This window comes from Sinocyclocheilus grahami, unplaced genomic scaffold (genome assembly GCF_001515645.1).
Source record: "Sinocyclocheilus grahami isolate Dianchi unplaced genomic scaffold, SAMN03320097.WGS_v1.1 scaffold457.1, whole genome shotgun sequence".
In the NCBI taxonomy this organism is placed as follows: Eukaryota; Metazoa; Chordata; class Actinopteri; order Cypriniformes; family Cyprinidae; genus Sinocyclocheilus; species Sinocyclocheilus grahami.
Window position 1 is genome coordinate 298,087 of NW_015505636.1, and position 18,574 is coordinate 316,660.

An 18,574-nucleotide genomic window follows, 5' to 3' on the forward strand; every position below is an offset into this window, starting at 1 on the left:
TCGCACCGGGCCCGGCGCTTGAGGGGACCCCACGGCGAATGGACTGAGGGGGGCCACACTCCCTACCTTGCACCGAGCCCCGTGTCAGCTAAGGACGGCCCTGCATATAATGTTTACTTTGTCAACAATATTTACCAATTTAGTACTTTTATTGTAATATTGTGTATATTGTATACATCTATAGTGTCGTATTTTTTACACTATTTGTTTTTGTTTTTCAGTTGGAATAATGCTTAAAATGATATCCTTTTATTCTATATTCATAATGGTATTGTTGACATTGTGCTGATATACTGTATTTCTTTTTCTGGGTTCCCACTTTGAGAAGCACACTCAGGCAATAGTGCACTCTAAAAAAATGCTGGGTTAAAAAGGGACAAAACCAGCTATTGGGTTGTTTTGACCCAGCAGTTGGGTTGTTTTAAACCCAACCGCTGGGTCAAAACAACCCAATAGCTGGGTTTGTCCCTTTTTAACCCAGTGTTGGGTTATATTTAACCCAGCATTTTTTAGAGTGTGTATATGAGAGATATCCAGAATTAAGACATATTGCACCTGAAGATGAGTCGAGATTATTTACAGTTTGCACTTCACAAATTTAGAGTCTGAACAGTAAACTTTAATATGGCACGCAGAGAGTTCCAGTCAGTCTTACACACTGACTCCTCTCCATGTCAAACAGAAAATAAGACAGTGTACCTCTTTTAAAGAAGAGCATGTCAACAGAACTTTCTTGGTGCAGCATATCACAAATCACTGTTTCAGGAAATGCATCTCCGTGTGTTTTCTTTCTTGTGTTTAGTCTCAAACGGGACAGAGACGCCGAGAGGAGCACCTGCAGTACTGTCCATCACCAGCAGGGCGTCTGAAAGGTGAAAGAATGAAAAGGACGGAAACACAAACTTGTAGCTAAAGTTAGCACCTGATATCTTGTGACATATGATCGTGGGGTAGGCTATAGACCAGAGGGTCAGAAGGCAGTTCACTATATGAGTGGAGGTAAGATTACACTGCCAAAGCTAATTCGTGTGAAGTTGTTCACAACAATCCTACCTCTAAGAACCCACCTCTTGAATATAGGCATAAAAATACGATTCATTTTACATGATAAATATACATAACAAAGTTTTATGTATATTTACACACGATAAACATAAAAGTATTACTTACTCTGCGCACTTTTTGGAACATTTTATAACTTAAAACAAGCCTAGTTTTATTCAACTACTTCATTTTTAACATCGACCAACAGCGCCACTCAGCGCTTACTGCAGATCCATCAGCATAGAAGAAACTAAATACATTATGTGGAACTGTCTGCTCTAAAACAGTGAGCATGGCCATTATATGATGGTCGTTATGTATATATATATATATATATATATAGGCTATATCAGTAGATTATTCTAGCCTATACCTGAGAGCTACGAAATCACCACAACAAAAGAGAAAATAAAATCCAAACATCAGCAGCTGTCATTTCTAAATTTATTTAAATTGCTCTACATTAACTCATACAGTACAAATTTGTGTACATATTCCCAGTCCCTGAACCCAAGAAGCCAGTAATCCATTACTTTCCATTTTCTCACATGCAAATATTTGCATTGTAAATATATTTCCACTTTAAACTTCAAATAATCCAACGCACTAAGTGTGATTGTTTGAATATAATTACAATGTTTTCAGAATATTTAACACAAACACAACACATTTAATAAAGAATTAAAGCTTTAAAAATGCTTTGTAGAAGCATGACATACATTCTGACAGTCCGATTAGTACACACTTATGAAAATGTATATTTTAGTGTATAACACTGTCTAATTGACCCCAAAAATGTGAAAAAGGCACTTTCCTCTCTATTCTTGCTTTTAAATTTTATATCAGTTTTATATCTTGCTTCATACCTCCCATATCCATACCTCCCACTTTCTACTTGACAACAAGGTACATTATAGCTTTACATCCGATCAACCTTCTTATCCTTAGTAGAGAAATGGTACACACCATTTCATGTTGTTTCATCCCACCAAGGCCATTGGGTAGTTCAACTAGGCATGTACAATTTCACAAATGCAATTGAACAGCTCACACAAGTTATTGAAATGAATGTCATACCTGTTTGGCAAAAGCATAATTCACAATGAGAGCAAGCACCAGGGAAAGTGGTCAGATGTCACATTTGCATAATATGTCATAAAGATAAAGTAGTGCTTTCAGAATGTGTCATCTAGTGTATTTTTTCAGCTGTCATATGAAAAAGCCCCAGCACAATTCCCCGCATTGGAGATCACATGCCTTTCTAAATGCTCAGTCAAAACCTTGGCATGCACAGCATTAGGAGGATAAAATGAGCACATGCATCAAGCATCCATACTGATCCTCGTCAAACAAGAAGCAAAGGATTTTGTGCAATGCTCTAGACAAACACAGGCCTGCAGTACAAACTCAAGAGATGTTTAGAGAGATAAAGGATGGATAACATCACAAGTAAAGGGCATGGCAGAGGCCAGAAGAGATAACAATTGAAGAGCAAGAGTAGAGCAAGGGGGTGGTTTGTACCATCTCTCCACTTGAGGATTTTTTTCATTTTTTTTCATTTCAGGCAACTGTCACATTCTTTGTACACTTCTTTCATCTCTCTGTCACTGAGACTTTGATAGGAATCGGCAAATACATGTCTTAGAACATTCTATACCACTTTTACACAAATATTCAATGATTCTGTGCTCCATTATCTTCTGTCACAGCTGTAATATATATATATATATATATATATATATATATATATATATATATATATATATATATATATATATATATATATATATATATAGTTTACTTACTCTTTATCACTCCATCCTTATGGCCCCAAGTGAAAAAATAGCAACACAATCGATTATCACTTATCTTCCTTGTGGCCCCAGTACATAATGTCAAAACTGATTATTATTAGACATGAATGCTATTATTTGATTTAGTTGCTCTCACAAGTAGTGACTTTGCAATTCTGTCTGTGGGTTAAACATGTTCATTTGGTGTAAATTAAATGGGATGAGAACTGAAGTAGAAACATGAATCAAAGTTGTGTGGATAGTACATAAATAGCTCAACATTCTGATGAAATTGAATAATACATATACAGATATATGCATACTCTATTTTAAAATAATTGTGTACTTGTATGAAGTGACTGAAAATTATGAACCTGCAAAAAAATACATCTTTGACTGATGTTTTTTGTCATATTACTGTAGACTAACAATTAATTTAGCAGAAGAGAGCTTGAGCACTCTTGTGCTCTTGCCCAGGGTGGTAATTACTGTCAGTGGACTCTCAGTAATGTATGGAGCCAGGCCTCCACACATTTGGTTGCAGACCCATGCTTGATGTACTGAAGCGGGGTCTGGGCACCCGTAGGTTCTGGCTGCTCCCAGACCCTGAGGATTGCACACCAGCAGACAGGGGACTCAGCTCAGGGGCGCTCTTAAACTGCTTGGCTGCTTGGAATGGGGTGTAGGCCTGCCCAGGAGTGGGTTGTGGGATGTGCACTGAATTGGGCACAGGGGCAGTGGATATTTTGGGGAGAGCAGGCAGGGCTGCTGTCGGGGCAGGAGGTGGTGGTGAGAATGGTGCTGCAGATCTCGGAGCAACAGGAGGCGGGGAAGTGACATTACTGTGCCACATCGGCTCACCGAGAGTTGTGGCAGAGCGGGGGGCGATTACAGTAGGTGTCAGAGATGTGGGTGCAGACATGGGAGTAGGTGTTGAGAAACGTTTGATTTCATACACGCGGCTTGCTTTAACAGGGACCTGCTTCGGTGCATTAAGGGAATTACCTGTCATGCCAACACCATTCTGCTGCTGCTGATAAGTGGCAGTGTTTTGAGGGACTCCACCTCCATAACTGAACAAAGATGAGTTGAGCTGGTGTGGCTGCCTGCTCACAAAGTCAAGAGCCTTTATACCTTGTTTGTGTTGGCCAGGCACTGTTTTAACCCCAACTTTAGCTGCATCGTTAGCCTTGGTGCCACGCTGGGCCACTGGAGGACACGAAGGTGACAGCAGTGGATTATAATTAATGGGTGGTGGGGCTCGGATGTTTGGAGAGTATTTCCAATGAGCTGGGAGGGAGGGTGTAGGAGAAGGATCACGAGGATGCGCTGGAGATTTGGGCTGTTTATCCACCACGTAGCGGTCCATGCGACTCTGTCTGCGTGCAAACAGCTCCGCACCTTTACCTTGTATCAGGGGTATCTCAGGAGCTGGATGAGCTGGTTTAGGAGCCACTGGTGGTGGCATCTTGTATCTCTGTGCCTGCATGAAGTTGCAAGCCTCTGCACCCAGGTTGAGAAAATCTTCTTCAGGGCCAGACTCAAACCCAGCCTCTGCACCCGAACGGGATCTGTCATCCAAGTTCTGCACAAGAGACAGTAGCTCAGGGTTGTAAGATGGAGCCTTCTTCTCCTCTTTAGCAGTGAACATTGGTTTCTTGGATCCACGACGATGAGCCTCCTGCAGGATGCCAGTGCGGCCGGCAGGGACTGAGACCCGCTGCTCTTGAGAAGAGATCCCATCAGTGGAGTTAGAGAGAGAATACTGCTGGGCAACTGGTGCATTTGGTGTTTCTGGAGTAGTGGATGCCACAGAGATGTATGGGTTGAAGGAGACTTTGTGTGCTGGGGAAGATTGCACATTTGGTGTTGCAGGAGCAAAGGCACTGGGAAAACCTGGGGCATTTGTGAGCGGAGGAGAGAAAGGCTGTGTCTGCATATGAACTGGTGGAGGTGGCTGATATTGAGCAGAAACCGCATGATGGTATGGAGGACTGAGTGGCATTGCCTGTGTTTGGGGAGGAGAGTAAGGTTGAGCCATACCAGAAGGGGAACTAAAAGATGTTACATGAGAAGATGAAGGGGCTGAGGTGCTGGAATAGGTTGGGGAGTAGAGTGGAGCATTTGAAGGGGGAGGAGAAAATGGACCTGAAGTGATTGAGGATGGAGAGAGCACAGAGGAAGGACCATTGTAGGTGGCTGGTCTAGCAGGGATATACAGTGATGTTGTAGAAATAGCTTTCTTCCCCTCCGAGCCAGCAGGAGAGAAAGAAACTGGGATATTTGCCACAGACACAGCCTGAACCTGTGATCCAGCCTTTTTGGCAGGGCTGGGCCTGAAGACTACTGGAGCAGTTGCTGCTCGGTGGCTCACACAGCCAGGGGCAAATGGCCTGGCAGTTCTGTTGTGCACTGAGCTGGCAGCTGATGAGTCTACTTGTCCTGGTAATGCTCCTGCCATGGATGGCATAGGCGTCTGACCTGGCGAGGACAACACAACGCTTGTCCTGCTCACTACCAAAGGTTCTCCGTTTACCATACTGGTACTAGGAGATGTTACAGGTGTGACTGGAGTAACTGGGGTATATGTCAGGGTTGAGTCTCCCTGATGCTGTGGCATGGAAAAAGCCGTGGGTGTAACCAGGTTTGACATATGTTCTTCTGCTCTTTTCCTCTGTTGTTCAAAAAGCTGGGCTCCTTTTCCTGAAGTGGCATTTAGGCCTGGGCTAATCTTTGCATCTCTGCCAGGCACAACACACGCTGAAGTTCTCTTGTCTAGAACGTCCAGGTAACCACTATCCCAGGTAGGGTCTGGTGCAGCAGAAAAACCGTCCTCGTCAAGCTCAGATTCACTCCCAGGAAACAGGCTTTCGTCCTCAGTTTCTCCCTCTGTGTTACTATAGCTTTCTCCGTCTACACTGCCAAAGCAGGTGAGAGTATACTTCTTGGCACGCTGCCGTCGCTTCTTGAACATAAGCACACCTTTAGAATGAGGGTTATTAGCATCTGTCAAGAGCGAAGCAATGGTTCTGCATTTGGATCGGGCTTCCTTCACCTGCTTATCTTGTAAATTCTCACCTCTGTGTAGCTCTACGGAAAGAAAGATAATGTGTATATCAATCAGCGAGAAATACTTTCAAGGTCTTTACGTAAGCCAGTAATATTAGTTGTAATATCACATTTTAAATCACTTAAATGTAATGATGATGCATATTTATTATGTATTTAAAGTTTATTATACTGCTTCTTAATATGAGAATCACTGGATGCCAATTGTTTTCCATTCTGCATTAAGGAATGAACAGGCCTGTTAGCAGGCCTTGAATGAACACATTTATAAAGGGACACCTATGACTTTTATATAACAGTACCTTTGGTGATGAATGGGCAACATCAAACATAAAGTCACATATAAAGTCATCAAACAAAGTCACAACGTTAATAAATCAAACTGGCATTGTAATGATTGGAACACATTTTCTAGTTGAGTCAGAATAGCTCTGATAGTAGACACAATAATGCAGTGGGTTAGATGCTGAAATGTCTGGCACAAAAATGCTCACGGTAAATTACTGAGCTCATCCTTCTCTACAAATAGCCCATCACATTCTAACAGCTTGAGCAAGTAACCCCTGGGGATCCAGGATCTATATTAAAAGAGTGGGTAACGGAATCTGATATTTCTATAAAAACAAACCAAAATAAAAATGAAAACCTCAAGAGTTCAGCATTTTTGCTAAAATGTTCTCTTTCTAATCTGGAGGGCCTCAAAACATCTTCAACATTGAATCAAATTATGAAGCATAAAATTCTAAATATTTATTTCTCATAAATAAAAGGTCCAAATGAAGACACAAATGTGCATTTGATTATACTAATTATCTAGACATGACAAATAACTGTTCAACAAACTTACATACCCTTACATACCTGCTAGCAACAAAACATGTAGAAATGTTTTGTTTCATTTTCAATAAATCAAAAGTACAAGTAAAACTAACTTACACAAAAACCACATATCAAAACTGATCTTTGTAAATCTGAGATCATGTAAATAATACCTCTGTGCTATCCATCACCTTGTCTCACCTGTCTCATTTTAAACACAATGTTGGATCATTTAAACAGAAAACAAGCCCCCTATCTCTCTAAAGCTCTACAGAAGCTATCAGGACTCTACCTGCATAGATGTGTCCTTCATGTTCAACCTCTCCAGGCAATGTGAAGCTCCTCATGTTGTTCAGGATAAAAACTGTGTTCCCAAGCCAGCCTTACTGGCAGGACACACACAAACACATCAATGGAGCACAGCCAGCAATACTTGGGTGCTCTGCCCACTTTAGTACGAAATCAACCAGTCCATAGCCTGAGGTCAGGCCTTTTAAAGACCTTTTGTCTAACCACAAGACCCTGTCACAGGCCCAAAGAAACCCCATTATGTCATTCAAGCTATTTTTGTCAGTGAACAGAGCTAACGGACATTTCCCACCTGTTTGGGCACACCTCAGCCTCTTCCTGGATAGGCTAGCTTAAGCTGAGCGTCATATGGGGTAATGCTGGCATCTCCAACCACACCACAATGACTTTAAACCTACTTAAACTCTGAAGCAAGTACTGCCAATCAGACTCTTTGAGACTCTGAAGGCAACATCTGGGCAACATTTGACTAAAGGTCAACCTCTTTATCATGATTGAACAGTATTTACTTCAAATACCCCATTTTGACAATTATCAGCCAGTAACCACAGTTGTGGCACACTGAAATAATTCCTCCGCATTATTCTGAGAGACAGATATATAATATCAGCTGCTGATCGTCACACTCACAATATTTTGTACCATGTTCTTGCGACCTCCCACTGTGCTGTCACAATAACAGGTGTGCACACTTTGTCTTCTCTTTTTACCAAAGCTATCTGAATGCCCTGGCTTATTCTGTAATTTCACCACTAACAGTGACAGAGAAGAGCAGCTGTCATGGACCCTTATCCTCACTGCAATAATGTCTCTAGCCTCAGTAAGACGCACATGAGACAATTCACAAACAAGAGCTCTAGATGTTCAGATTTCCCAATGGAGATACAGAATTAAACACCGAAACGTGTTTATTTATACGATCCTCAAAATGTCCCATCAGTCTGGAAAGCAAAGTGACCTTCAGACTGACTGTCAGCAGGGTGCCATTAGTTGAGGAGAAAGCCTTCCCAAATGCTTTCGAGAGGGGAATTAGCACCCCATCAGCTACAGACACAAGATATATTGTTTGACTCCAATGAAGTTTCCAATATGTGTTGCTATAAGAAGAAATGTGAAAAACAGACTCCTAATCCTCATCATATCATTAACTACATCACATTGACACCTGTGTGTATCTCATATTTAGGATAAGGTCAGATTGTTAACCTTTGAGAAGGATAAGCTTTCAGATCACTGAATAGTGACTCAAGCCATATGGTACTCGGTAAAAATCGGCAGTTTGCTTTAGTAGAAATAGATATGACTAAAATCTCATTTAAAAATAAATAAATAAATACAGTTGCAGAACCACCTACAACAGAATTACCAGAAATACATATCATTCTAGAATGTAGGGTCTTCGAATATTTACAAAGTGGGACATTGGAATCAAAAAGTTTGAGAACTACTGATTTATGCCATAAAGGGGAAATAAACTACATGTAAAGAATATTTTTGTGTAACAAATGGAGATCATTATTGGCTCTTAAAATCACATTATTAGCACAGACTCAACCATTTAAATGGACAGAATGAAATATCACTGACACTGGACAGCAACTGGACATGCCTTTCCCAGCATGCAACAGAGGCCTGTGTTATAGAGTCAAGGGACAAATTTAGTCTATTGCTCACTTGAGTCCAGCCCCTTCCCCTGCCCCGTTAAACCCTGAGCAGGGGGACATGAGGAACCCCCATCACCAACATTTGCATGAGCTCCATTACAAATCCCAAACCATATGCGTATGATTATTTCACACTGAGCCATATCCTGTTCTTAGGTTCTGTGCTAACCAATGAAGCACTATGTATGTTTAACTACAATTTGTCATAAGAACAACCAGATAGTAATGATTCAACACATTCAAATTTCACAAGTCTTAAAAAAGCAAAATTTACTACATTTCAAGATTAACATAACTGAATGTAATGATCATTATTTTCAGTTAGTTCATTCTGTTAATAATTTGTCAGACTCATTCAAACGGAACTCCGGTGTTTGTGATTCATTTTGAACGATTCATTAAAAAATCAGCCGCATACGAGTCATTTGTTTATGAATGAAACTACACTGGTCATGTTTGTTTTTCTGTTCAACCCATGAACACAGCTCACTAATTTGTACCATAATTCTAAACTTGCAATCTATGGCAAATCAAGTGATTATTTCAACCTCAAATGCACTTGCTTTGCACTTACTTTGTGACCAGACTTATTAATAAAAAAAAAACAGTGTGTCCTTACTCAAGAAAATCTATTTTCAGGGTCAACACACAGTATGCAGAAATTAATAGACTGACGTCTGCCTTAATTGGCTTCTATCAAGTGGATTTCCAAAGGTTAAATTTAACACAGTCCAGAAATAATGTATGAGGTAATGACAGAAAGAGATATAGGTTCAGAAATGCTGAGCTCATCTTTATTTATATGAACTAAAAAGTTATTCTTAGTTTTGCTTATTGCTCCATTTACATAATTAAAATAAGTTAAAGCAACAATTTTAAAATTTTAAATAAAAGTTTAATAAATTCATTTCTGATTTGGACTGCATTCATTAGTTTCTTTGTGTAAGTACAAAAACGCATAGCTTAATTGTGTGCTATTGCTAGTTAGTAGTTAACTGCCAGTCTGACATTTAACTTTACTTGATTTATTTGATTCCATTATGTTTAACTACACAGTTGTGTCCATTTATTGTTTAAAAAAAATCAGAAGTAAAGTTAATTAAGTTCTGTCAAAGAGTTTTTTCTTTAAGTCAATGGCAGTTTATGTTTTATTAAATTATGATATTTAGTTTTTTTAGATATAATTTTTTTTTTACTTTCTATTCATCAAAAAAAAAATCCAGAAAAAAACATCTTAAACAGCACAAATGTTTTCAACACTGATAATAATAAATGTTTCTTGAGCAGCAAACCAGCATATTAAATGATTTCTGAAGTATCTTGTGACACTGAAGACTGGAATAATGACTATTTATTAGTGCTGGGCAATGATTAATCGCATCCAAAATAAAAGTTTTTGTTTACATAATATATGTGTGTGTACTGTGTATATTTATTATGTGTATATATATAATGACACACACATACCGTATATATTTTGAAAATATTTACATGTATATATTTATATTCATATAATTTATATATATAAATATATTTAATATATAAAAATAATTTTTTTCTTAAATATATATGCATGTGTGTGCATTTATATATACATAATAAATTTACACAGTACACACACATATATTATGTACACAAAAACTTTTATTTTGGATGCGATTAATCATGATTAATCGTTGCCCAGCACTACTATTTATATTATAATATATATTAAAATTGTTTTTTTAATTGTAATTATTTTACAATATCCCTGCAGCAATATTTTGCTATATTTGGATCAAATAAAAGCAGCCTAAGTGATTATGAGAGACTTTCAAAACAAACCCCAAACTTTTGAACAGTGGTGTACATGTATGCTATTTGAAAAAGATGATTGGTACTCACTAGCTTGCTTAGCCTTGTCCATGTACGGAGAGCTTTCTGACCCTGCATAGACAGCAACGGGACTACCACGTCCAGAAACGTAGTAAGGACATCGTTAAAATAGTCCATGTGACATCAGTGGTTCAACCATAATGTTATGAAGCTACAAGAATACTTTTTGTGTGCAAATAAAACAAAAATAAAGACTTTATTCAACAATTCTTCTCTTCCGGGTCATTCTCTGCCACCATTCACGAGAGTACCACAATGCATGCCTTGTCCATGTACGTTACTGTGAGTTCTTCATCAACTGGGTTATCCACAGGGCCCACCATGGGTACCATCTGTCTGTGAGACGCAAGCATGAGAGCCTCTTTTGCCCGCTCTAGAGAAACAAGTGGAGGTGGGACAGTGGGGGGCTCTTGGAAGCCACTGTCCACTTCAGCAGCTCCTGATGGACTTTGGTCAGAATTCTCAGAGGAATTTTCAGCCTGGTGCGACCATTCAGCCTGCGGGGGCTGGTAGACCACCTCTCTGCGGGCCACCCCAGGCATAACACACTGTTGCTGAGTCCCCATTCCCTCTAGATCAGATATAGGCCAGCTCTGTGTTTGAGGGTACATGCAGACGTCCTGGGTGCTCTCATAGCCGCTCATTTCTGAAGTCTCCTCCTCTTGGGGTGAGGCTTGGCCAGGACTCTTGGCAGGAGAGCTACTGGGGCTTCGTCGTCTCTGTCTACGCTGCCTCTCTTGTGCCGCCACATCTGCATCACTGTCTGTCTCACCGTAGTAAGCCTCGCTGTCTGGAGGGGACGTAAGCCACTCAAGGCCACCGGTGGGGGACGTGAGCGACGCTCTGTTGACACTTGACCATTTAGAGGTAAGTGGAGGCGACAGGGCTCTCAAAGCTGCCTGGTACTCCTTATCAATACGCGGGGAGGGGGCCCGACCCAGAAGCACCACTGACTGATATGCAGCTGGGGCCCTGAATGGAAAACAGTGATTATCTTGAGTATACATTTTATAGCATGACTAACAACTCCTCATGATAATGATGTCTCAGTCTGACCTTTTAATTCGCAGATGGAGGGTTCCTCTGCCACTATCAATCAGATTCATAGCCTCAGCATGGGATAGTGTTCCACAGGATACATCATTGATTGACACCAGCTCATCAGTCTCTCTGAGCCCAGCCCGGCAGGCCTTACTGCGCTTTCTCACCTTCAACAGCAGGAGGAGATGACGTCAGCACAAACTTTGTGTTGATGAGTTGCAGTGAGAGAAGATAAATAAATATCCAGCTGATTTTTACATTGTCACCCGCTTCTAGTTATAGTAGATATAGATATAGTAAGATATAGTAAGGATAGTAACTGGTAAATATCCCTCAAATTCATTGTATGGGAATTTAATCTTATCATACTCTGGTTCACTCTTCATACTGTTACTTATAAATCAGTGGGTTATCTGTATTTCTGAGTGGCAAGTGATGGTCTCACATCACAGTTGTGGACTTTCCAGTGCTGGACTACATTATCACTGGCTACTTTTCATTGGTAAAGTACATAAACCTTTATTACACCTTAAAGGGTTAGTTCCCCCCCCCAAAAAAAATTATGTTATTAATTACTCACCTTCATGTAATTCCAAACCCATAAGACCTTCGTTCATCTTTGGAACACAAATTAAGATATTTTTGATTAAATCGGAGAGCTTTCTGACCCTGCATAGACAGCAACGGGACTACCACGTCCAGAAACGTAGTAAGGACATCGTTAAAATAGTCCATGTGACATCAGTGGTTCAACCATAATGTTATGAAGCTACAAGAATACTTTTTGTGTGCAAATAAAACAAAAATAAAGACTTTATTCATCAATTTCTTCTCTTCCATGTCAGTCTTTGATGTGCATTTACGGCATTACCATGATGCATGCGTGTGCATTCCTCTGCATGTAAACAAGGCGCAGCGCATCCGGTTCTACGTCAGAATGCCGGCTCCTGTGTTAGCAGCACCACACATATGCATCGTGGTACCGACTGACAGAAGAGAAGAAATTGTTGACTAAAGTTGTAATTTTTGTTTTCTTTGTGCAAAAAAAAGGATTCTCATAGCTTCATGAAATTACAGTTGAAGCACTGATGTCACATAGACTATTTTAACGATGTCCTTACAACATTTCTTGGTCTTGAACATGTCAGTTGCATTGCAGTCTATGCAGGGTCAGAAAGATCTCGGATTTCATCAAAAATACCTTAATTTGTGCTCCGAAGATGAACGGTCTTATGGGTTTGGAACGACATGAGGGTGAGTAATTAATGACAGAATTTTCCTTTTTGGGTGAGCTATCCTTTTAAATATTTGTCAAGTAGGCCTATTTACAAAATAGTACCACTCTTCTGGTGTAATGATTTGTTAGTTTTCTCACATCAATCTTTTTTTAATATAGGCCTCTTAAATTCTAAATTGTTTGTTTATCACCATAAAACACAATTCATTCCATTTGTGTGCCATATTTAAAATATGTACGGCATAGGCGACATATTAATTGTTACATATGCAGATTAATAGCAACATTCTTTATCATCCTTTATCATCTTTATCATGTCATTTTGAAAATTGCTCCGTTCCAGTGGAACTCTCATTGAAACTTTTCCCAAACAGATTTCTGAAGATCTGAAGATTTCATTCCTGATTGCGATCGCTTCAGGACTGCACAGTACAGTGACTGTTACATGAGCAAATGACATCCATGTTCACCACTTGAGGTGTTTCACGCATTAATTAATTTTTTAAGTGAATTTGTGAATCGTTATATGCATTCACTGAGCTTGAAAGCAATAATATATCTGAACGCTATGATTCATAAGCATATGGCTCTTGGTATAAGCTAATTATTAAAAAAAATGCTTTGAAACAAATCGGTTAAATGAATGATTCAATGGCTCACAAAATGACCGAAGACACACAAGAAGACTGTGACGATAAGAAACGTATTCAAGTAACCTACAAAATGCATTCCTGAAAGAATCAGTGAACAACTCTTTTTGGTTGTTGGATTCATACTAATTTATACTGCATACAGATTTTAAAACATAGTTTCATACTACATACTCTTTCTATTACACACACTGTAATTAGGATTTTTTATTTTTTTGCCTTAAAACACATCACATACACGTTTAAAGAATAATACTGTACTAAATGTTGCTAAATGTTGTTTATCAAATCATATATTAAATTAAATAAAATTTTTCTGAATTAGCATAGAATCAACTGGGAACCAGTTAACTGTGAATCAGATAGTTTCAGTGTCAGACCAAAGATTTGTTAGGCCTCATCCTGTTGGTTTTGTTTGAGTAGATAAGAGGGATGAAGCTAAAGTATGTTTAAAGAGAGTCGCTATGGCTTTTGCAGCGCATCCGGTTCTACGTCAGAATGCCGGCTCCTGTGTTAGCAGCACCACACATATGCATCGTGGTACCGACTGACAGAAGAGAAGAAATTGTTGACTAAAGTTGTAATTTTTGTTTTCTTTGTGCAAAAAAAAGGATTCTCATAGCTTCATGAAATTACAGTTGAAGCACTGATGTCACATAGACTATTTTAACGATGTCCTTACAACATTTCTTGGTCTTGAACATGTCAATTTCTTCTCTTCCATGTCAGTCTTTGATGTGCATTTACGGCATTACCATGATGCATGCGTGTGCATTCCTCTGCATGTAAACAAGGTGCAGCGCATCCGGTTCTACGTCAGAATGCCGGCTCCTGTGTTAGCAGCACCACACATATGCATCGTGGTACCGACTGACAGAAGAGAAGAAATTGTTGACTAAAGTTGTAATTTTTGTTTTCTTTGTGCAAAAAAAAGGATTCTCATAGCTTCATGAAATTACAGTTGAAGCACTGATGTCACATAGACTATTTTAACGATGTCCTTACAACATTTCTTGGTCTTGAACATGTCAGTTGCATTGCAGTCTATGCAGGGTCAGAAAGATCTCGGATTTCATCAAAAATACCTTAATTTGTGCTCCGAAGATGAACGGTCTTATGGGTTTGGAACGACATGAGGGTGAGTAATTAATGACAGAATTTTCCTTTTTGGGTGAGCTATCCTTTTAAATATTTGTCAAGTAGGCCTATTTACAAAATAGTACCACTCTTCTGGTGTAATGATTTGTTAGTTTTCTCACATCAATCTTTTTTTAATATAGGCCTCTTAAATTCTAAATTGTTTGTTTATCACCATAAAACACAATTCATTCCATTTGTGTGCCATATTTAAAATATGTACGGCATAGGCGACATATTAATTGTTACATATGCAGATTAATAGCAACATTCTTTATCATCCTTTATCATCTTTATCATGTCATTTTGAAAATTGCTCCGTTCCAGTGGAACTCTCATTGAAACTTTTCCCAAACAGATTTCTGAAGATCTGAAGATTTCATTCCTGATTGCGATCGCTTCAGGACTGCACAGTACAGTGACTGTTACATGAGCAAATGACATCCATGTTCACCACTTGAGGTGTTTCACTCATTAATTAATTTTTTAAGTGAATTTGTGAATCGTTATATGCATTCACTGAGCTTGAAAGCAATAATATATCTGAACGCTATGATTCATAAGCATATGGCTCTTGGTATAAGCTAATTATTAAAAAAAATGCTTTGAAACAAATCGGTTAAATGAATGATTCAATGGCTCACAAAATGACCGAAGACACACAAGAAGACTGTGACGATAAGAAACGTATTCAAGTAACCTACAAAATGCATTCCTGAAAGAATCAGTGAACAACTCTTTTTGGTTGTTGGATTCATACTAATTTATACTGCATACAGATTTTAAAACAAAGTTTCATACTACATACTCTTTCTATTACACACACTGTAATTAGGATTTTTTATTTTTTTGCCTTAAAACACATCACATACATGTTTAAAGAATAATACTGTACTAAATGTTGCTAAATGTTGTTTATCAAATCATATATTAAATTAAATTAAATTTTTCTGAATTAGCATAGAATCAACTGGGAACCAGTTAACTGTGAATCAGATAGTTTCAGTGTCAGACCAAAGATTTGTTAGGCCTCATCCTGTTGGTTTTGTTTGAGTAGATAAGAGGGATGAAGCTAAAGTATGTTTAAAGAGAGTCGCTATGGCTTTATGCCCATCTTCAAATACCATCTCCTTGAGAGTACAGCCTTCCCCAGCAGTCCCTCTGAGCTTTATCTGTGAATGCTCTCAAAATGTGAAGGGAGCTGTTAGAAGAGTTATTTTGGGAGTCAGATGACACTAGACCATATTGCAAATTAAAATGAAGCTTAATGATGCTGATTAGACATTATAAATAAATGTTTAGCAAACTGGTTACTCCTGGGGGTTTCATCAGCTAAATAATAATGGGGACTTGTTCATTTGATCTTAGATATAATGTTGCTTGACCAAAGATGTTTGCGTGAAAATAATTTATTGTAATCAGCTATGCTTTCATTTATAATTTAGATATTATCAGTGTTATTTGGTCATTTCTCTTTGGCATTTATTCAGATTTGTTGTTTTAATATGTTGTTTTTATTTTATCTTTTGCTATAGCATGATTTACAGCACTATGAAATCATCTTTAGCCATAACATTCATTTACATTAACATTGTCATTTAGCAGATGTTTTTATCCAAAGCTATTTACAAATGAGGACAATAGAAGCAATCAAAACCAACAAAAGAGCAATAATAGAAAGTGCTGTGACAAGTCTTGGTTAGCCTAATGGGCTAACAAGCCAGGGAAGCCAGGACAACATATCACAGCCACCGGAAACACCAGAGACACAGCCCATCTCACCAGACACATTATCCCTCTCTCAAGCATTTCCACTTCTAAGCTTTACACAGAAAATGGAGGAACTGGTGTGTGCTGGGACCAAACTCTCCCACTCATTCGCTGCAAGCCCCCAGATATCAACTAAAAAAACGGCGGGCCCCACAACCACCAAAGCCTGTGGGCCTAGCTCGTCCTCCTCCTCCTGTGAGAGCTCTCCGGCCGCTGCCACAACGCCAGGGCCCAAACCCTCCATCTGCTGTAGGTGAACCAAAAACAACTGACAACCGACATGTGTCAGGTCCCCGCTATGATAGCAATAACATTCACAAAAGTTTACAGAACAAGCGGGAACCCAGTGTTCCCAGCAGTCCCTCTGAGCTTTATCTGTGAATGCCCTCAAAATGTGAAGGGAGCTGTTAGAAGAGTTATTTTGGGAGTCAGATGACACTAGACCATATTGCAAATTAAAATGAAGCTTAATGATGCTGATTAGACATAATGTAAATAAATGTTTAGCAAACTGGTTACTCCTGGGGGTTTCATCAGCTAAATAATAATGGGGACTTGTTCATTTGATCTTAGATATAATGTTGCTTGACCAAAGATGTTTGCGTGAAAATAATTTATTGTAATCAGCTATGCTTTCATTTATAATTTAGATATTATCAGTGGTATTTGGTCATTTCTCTTTGGCATTTATTCAGATTTGTTGTTTTAATATGTTGTTTTTATTTGATCTTTTGCTATAGCATGATTTACAGCACTATGAAATCATCTTTAGCCATAACATTCATTTACATTAACATTGTCATTTAGCAGATGTTTTTATCCAAAGCTACTTACAAATGAGGACAATAGAAGCAATCAAAACCAACAAAAGAGCAATAATAGAAAGTGCTGTGACAAGTCTTGGTTAGCCTAATGGGCTAACAAGCCAGGGAAGCCAGGACAACATATCACAGCCACCGGAAACACCAGAGACACAGCCCATCTCACCAGACACATTATCCCTCTCTCAAGCATTTCCACTTCTAAGCTTTACACAGAAAATGGAGGAACTGGTGTGTGCTGGGACCAAACTCTCCCACTCATTCGCTGCAAGCCCCCAGATATCAACTAAAAAAATGGCGGGCCCCCCAACCACCAAAGCCTGTGGGCCTAGCTCGTCCTCCTCCTTAGTCAAAATATCTTAAAATTCTTAAATCAAGATACTTTTTTACAATACTTTTTTCCCCTGGAAACAAGACTAAATATCTTAAGTAATTTGGCTTATGTAGTAAAAGTATCTTGATTTAAGAATTTTAAGATGTTTGACTAGAAACAAAACAAAAATACTAAGTAAGATAAGCCATTTTTTGCAGTGTGGGTGCACAAAATATTGACACTTTGGGCCCAATTTAGACATTTTCACGTAGGGGTGTACCCACAAAAGTGAATACACCCCTAAACCCTCCATCTGCTGTAGGTGAACCAAAAACAACTGACAACCGACATGTGTCAGGTCCCCGCTATGATAGCAATAACATTCACAAAAGTTTACAGAACAAGCGGGAACCCAGTGTGCCTGTAGCTTTCTCTGTTTCAGTGAGTGTACAGCTTGTATAACAGTGTAATACAAGCTGTACACTCACTACTTTACATTGTAGCAAAGTGTAATTTCTTCAGTGTTGTCACATGAAAAGATATAATAAAATATTTTCAAAAATGTGAGGGGTGTACTCACTTCTGTGAGATACTGTATTATGCATCAAACTAAGATTGCTGTAAAGACACAAAGCAATGCCATCAAGTTAGCATTTTTAAACATTCGCTCACTAAAAAATAAATAATTTCTAATCAATGACTTAATAACCACAAACAACCTGGATTTTATGTTTCTAAACGAAACATGGCTAGAAGACAGCTGCAGTGCAACAGTCCTCAATGAAACAGCCCCTCCTAACTTTACTTTCACGAGTGTCTGCAGGACTGTTAGGAGAGATGGAGGTGTGGCTGCTCTATTTAAAGATGTCTATCAATGCAAGCAAGTGTCATTTGGTCAGTACTTGTCTTTTGAATATCTAGGGATTGTGCTGAAAGGTGCCACGCATACTGTTTATCATTATTTACAAGCCTCCAAAATACTCTCCAGCCTTTGTTGAAGAGTTCACAGAAATGCTATCAATGATTTCCTCA

General features: G+C 38.9%; 1 protein-coding gene across 1 annotated transcript; it reads right to left on the reverse strand.

Moving 5' to 3' along the window:
* Positions 1 to 3,028: 3,028 nt before the first annotated feature.
* On the reverse strand, positions 3,029 to 16,429 carry synpo2lb (synaptopodin 2-like b). Its single transcript, XM_016234701.1, has 5 exons — positions 16,421 to 16,429; positions 11,630 to 11,781; positions 10,837 to 11,545; positions 10,583 to 10,595; positions 3,029 to 5,927 (listed from the first exon to the last, which is right to left on the reverse strand). The coding sequence occupies exons 1-5, from the start codon at positions 16,427 to 16,429 to the stop codon at positions 3,340 to 3,342; spliced, it is 3,471 nt and encodes a 1,156-aa protein (XP_016090187.1). The 3' UTR covers positions 3,029 to 3,339.
* Between the last annotated feature and the right edge of the window lie 2,145 nt (positions 16,430 to 18,574).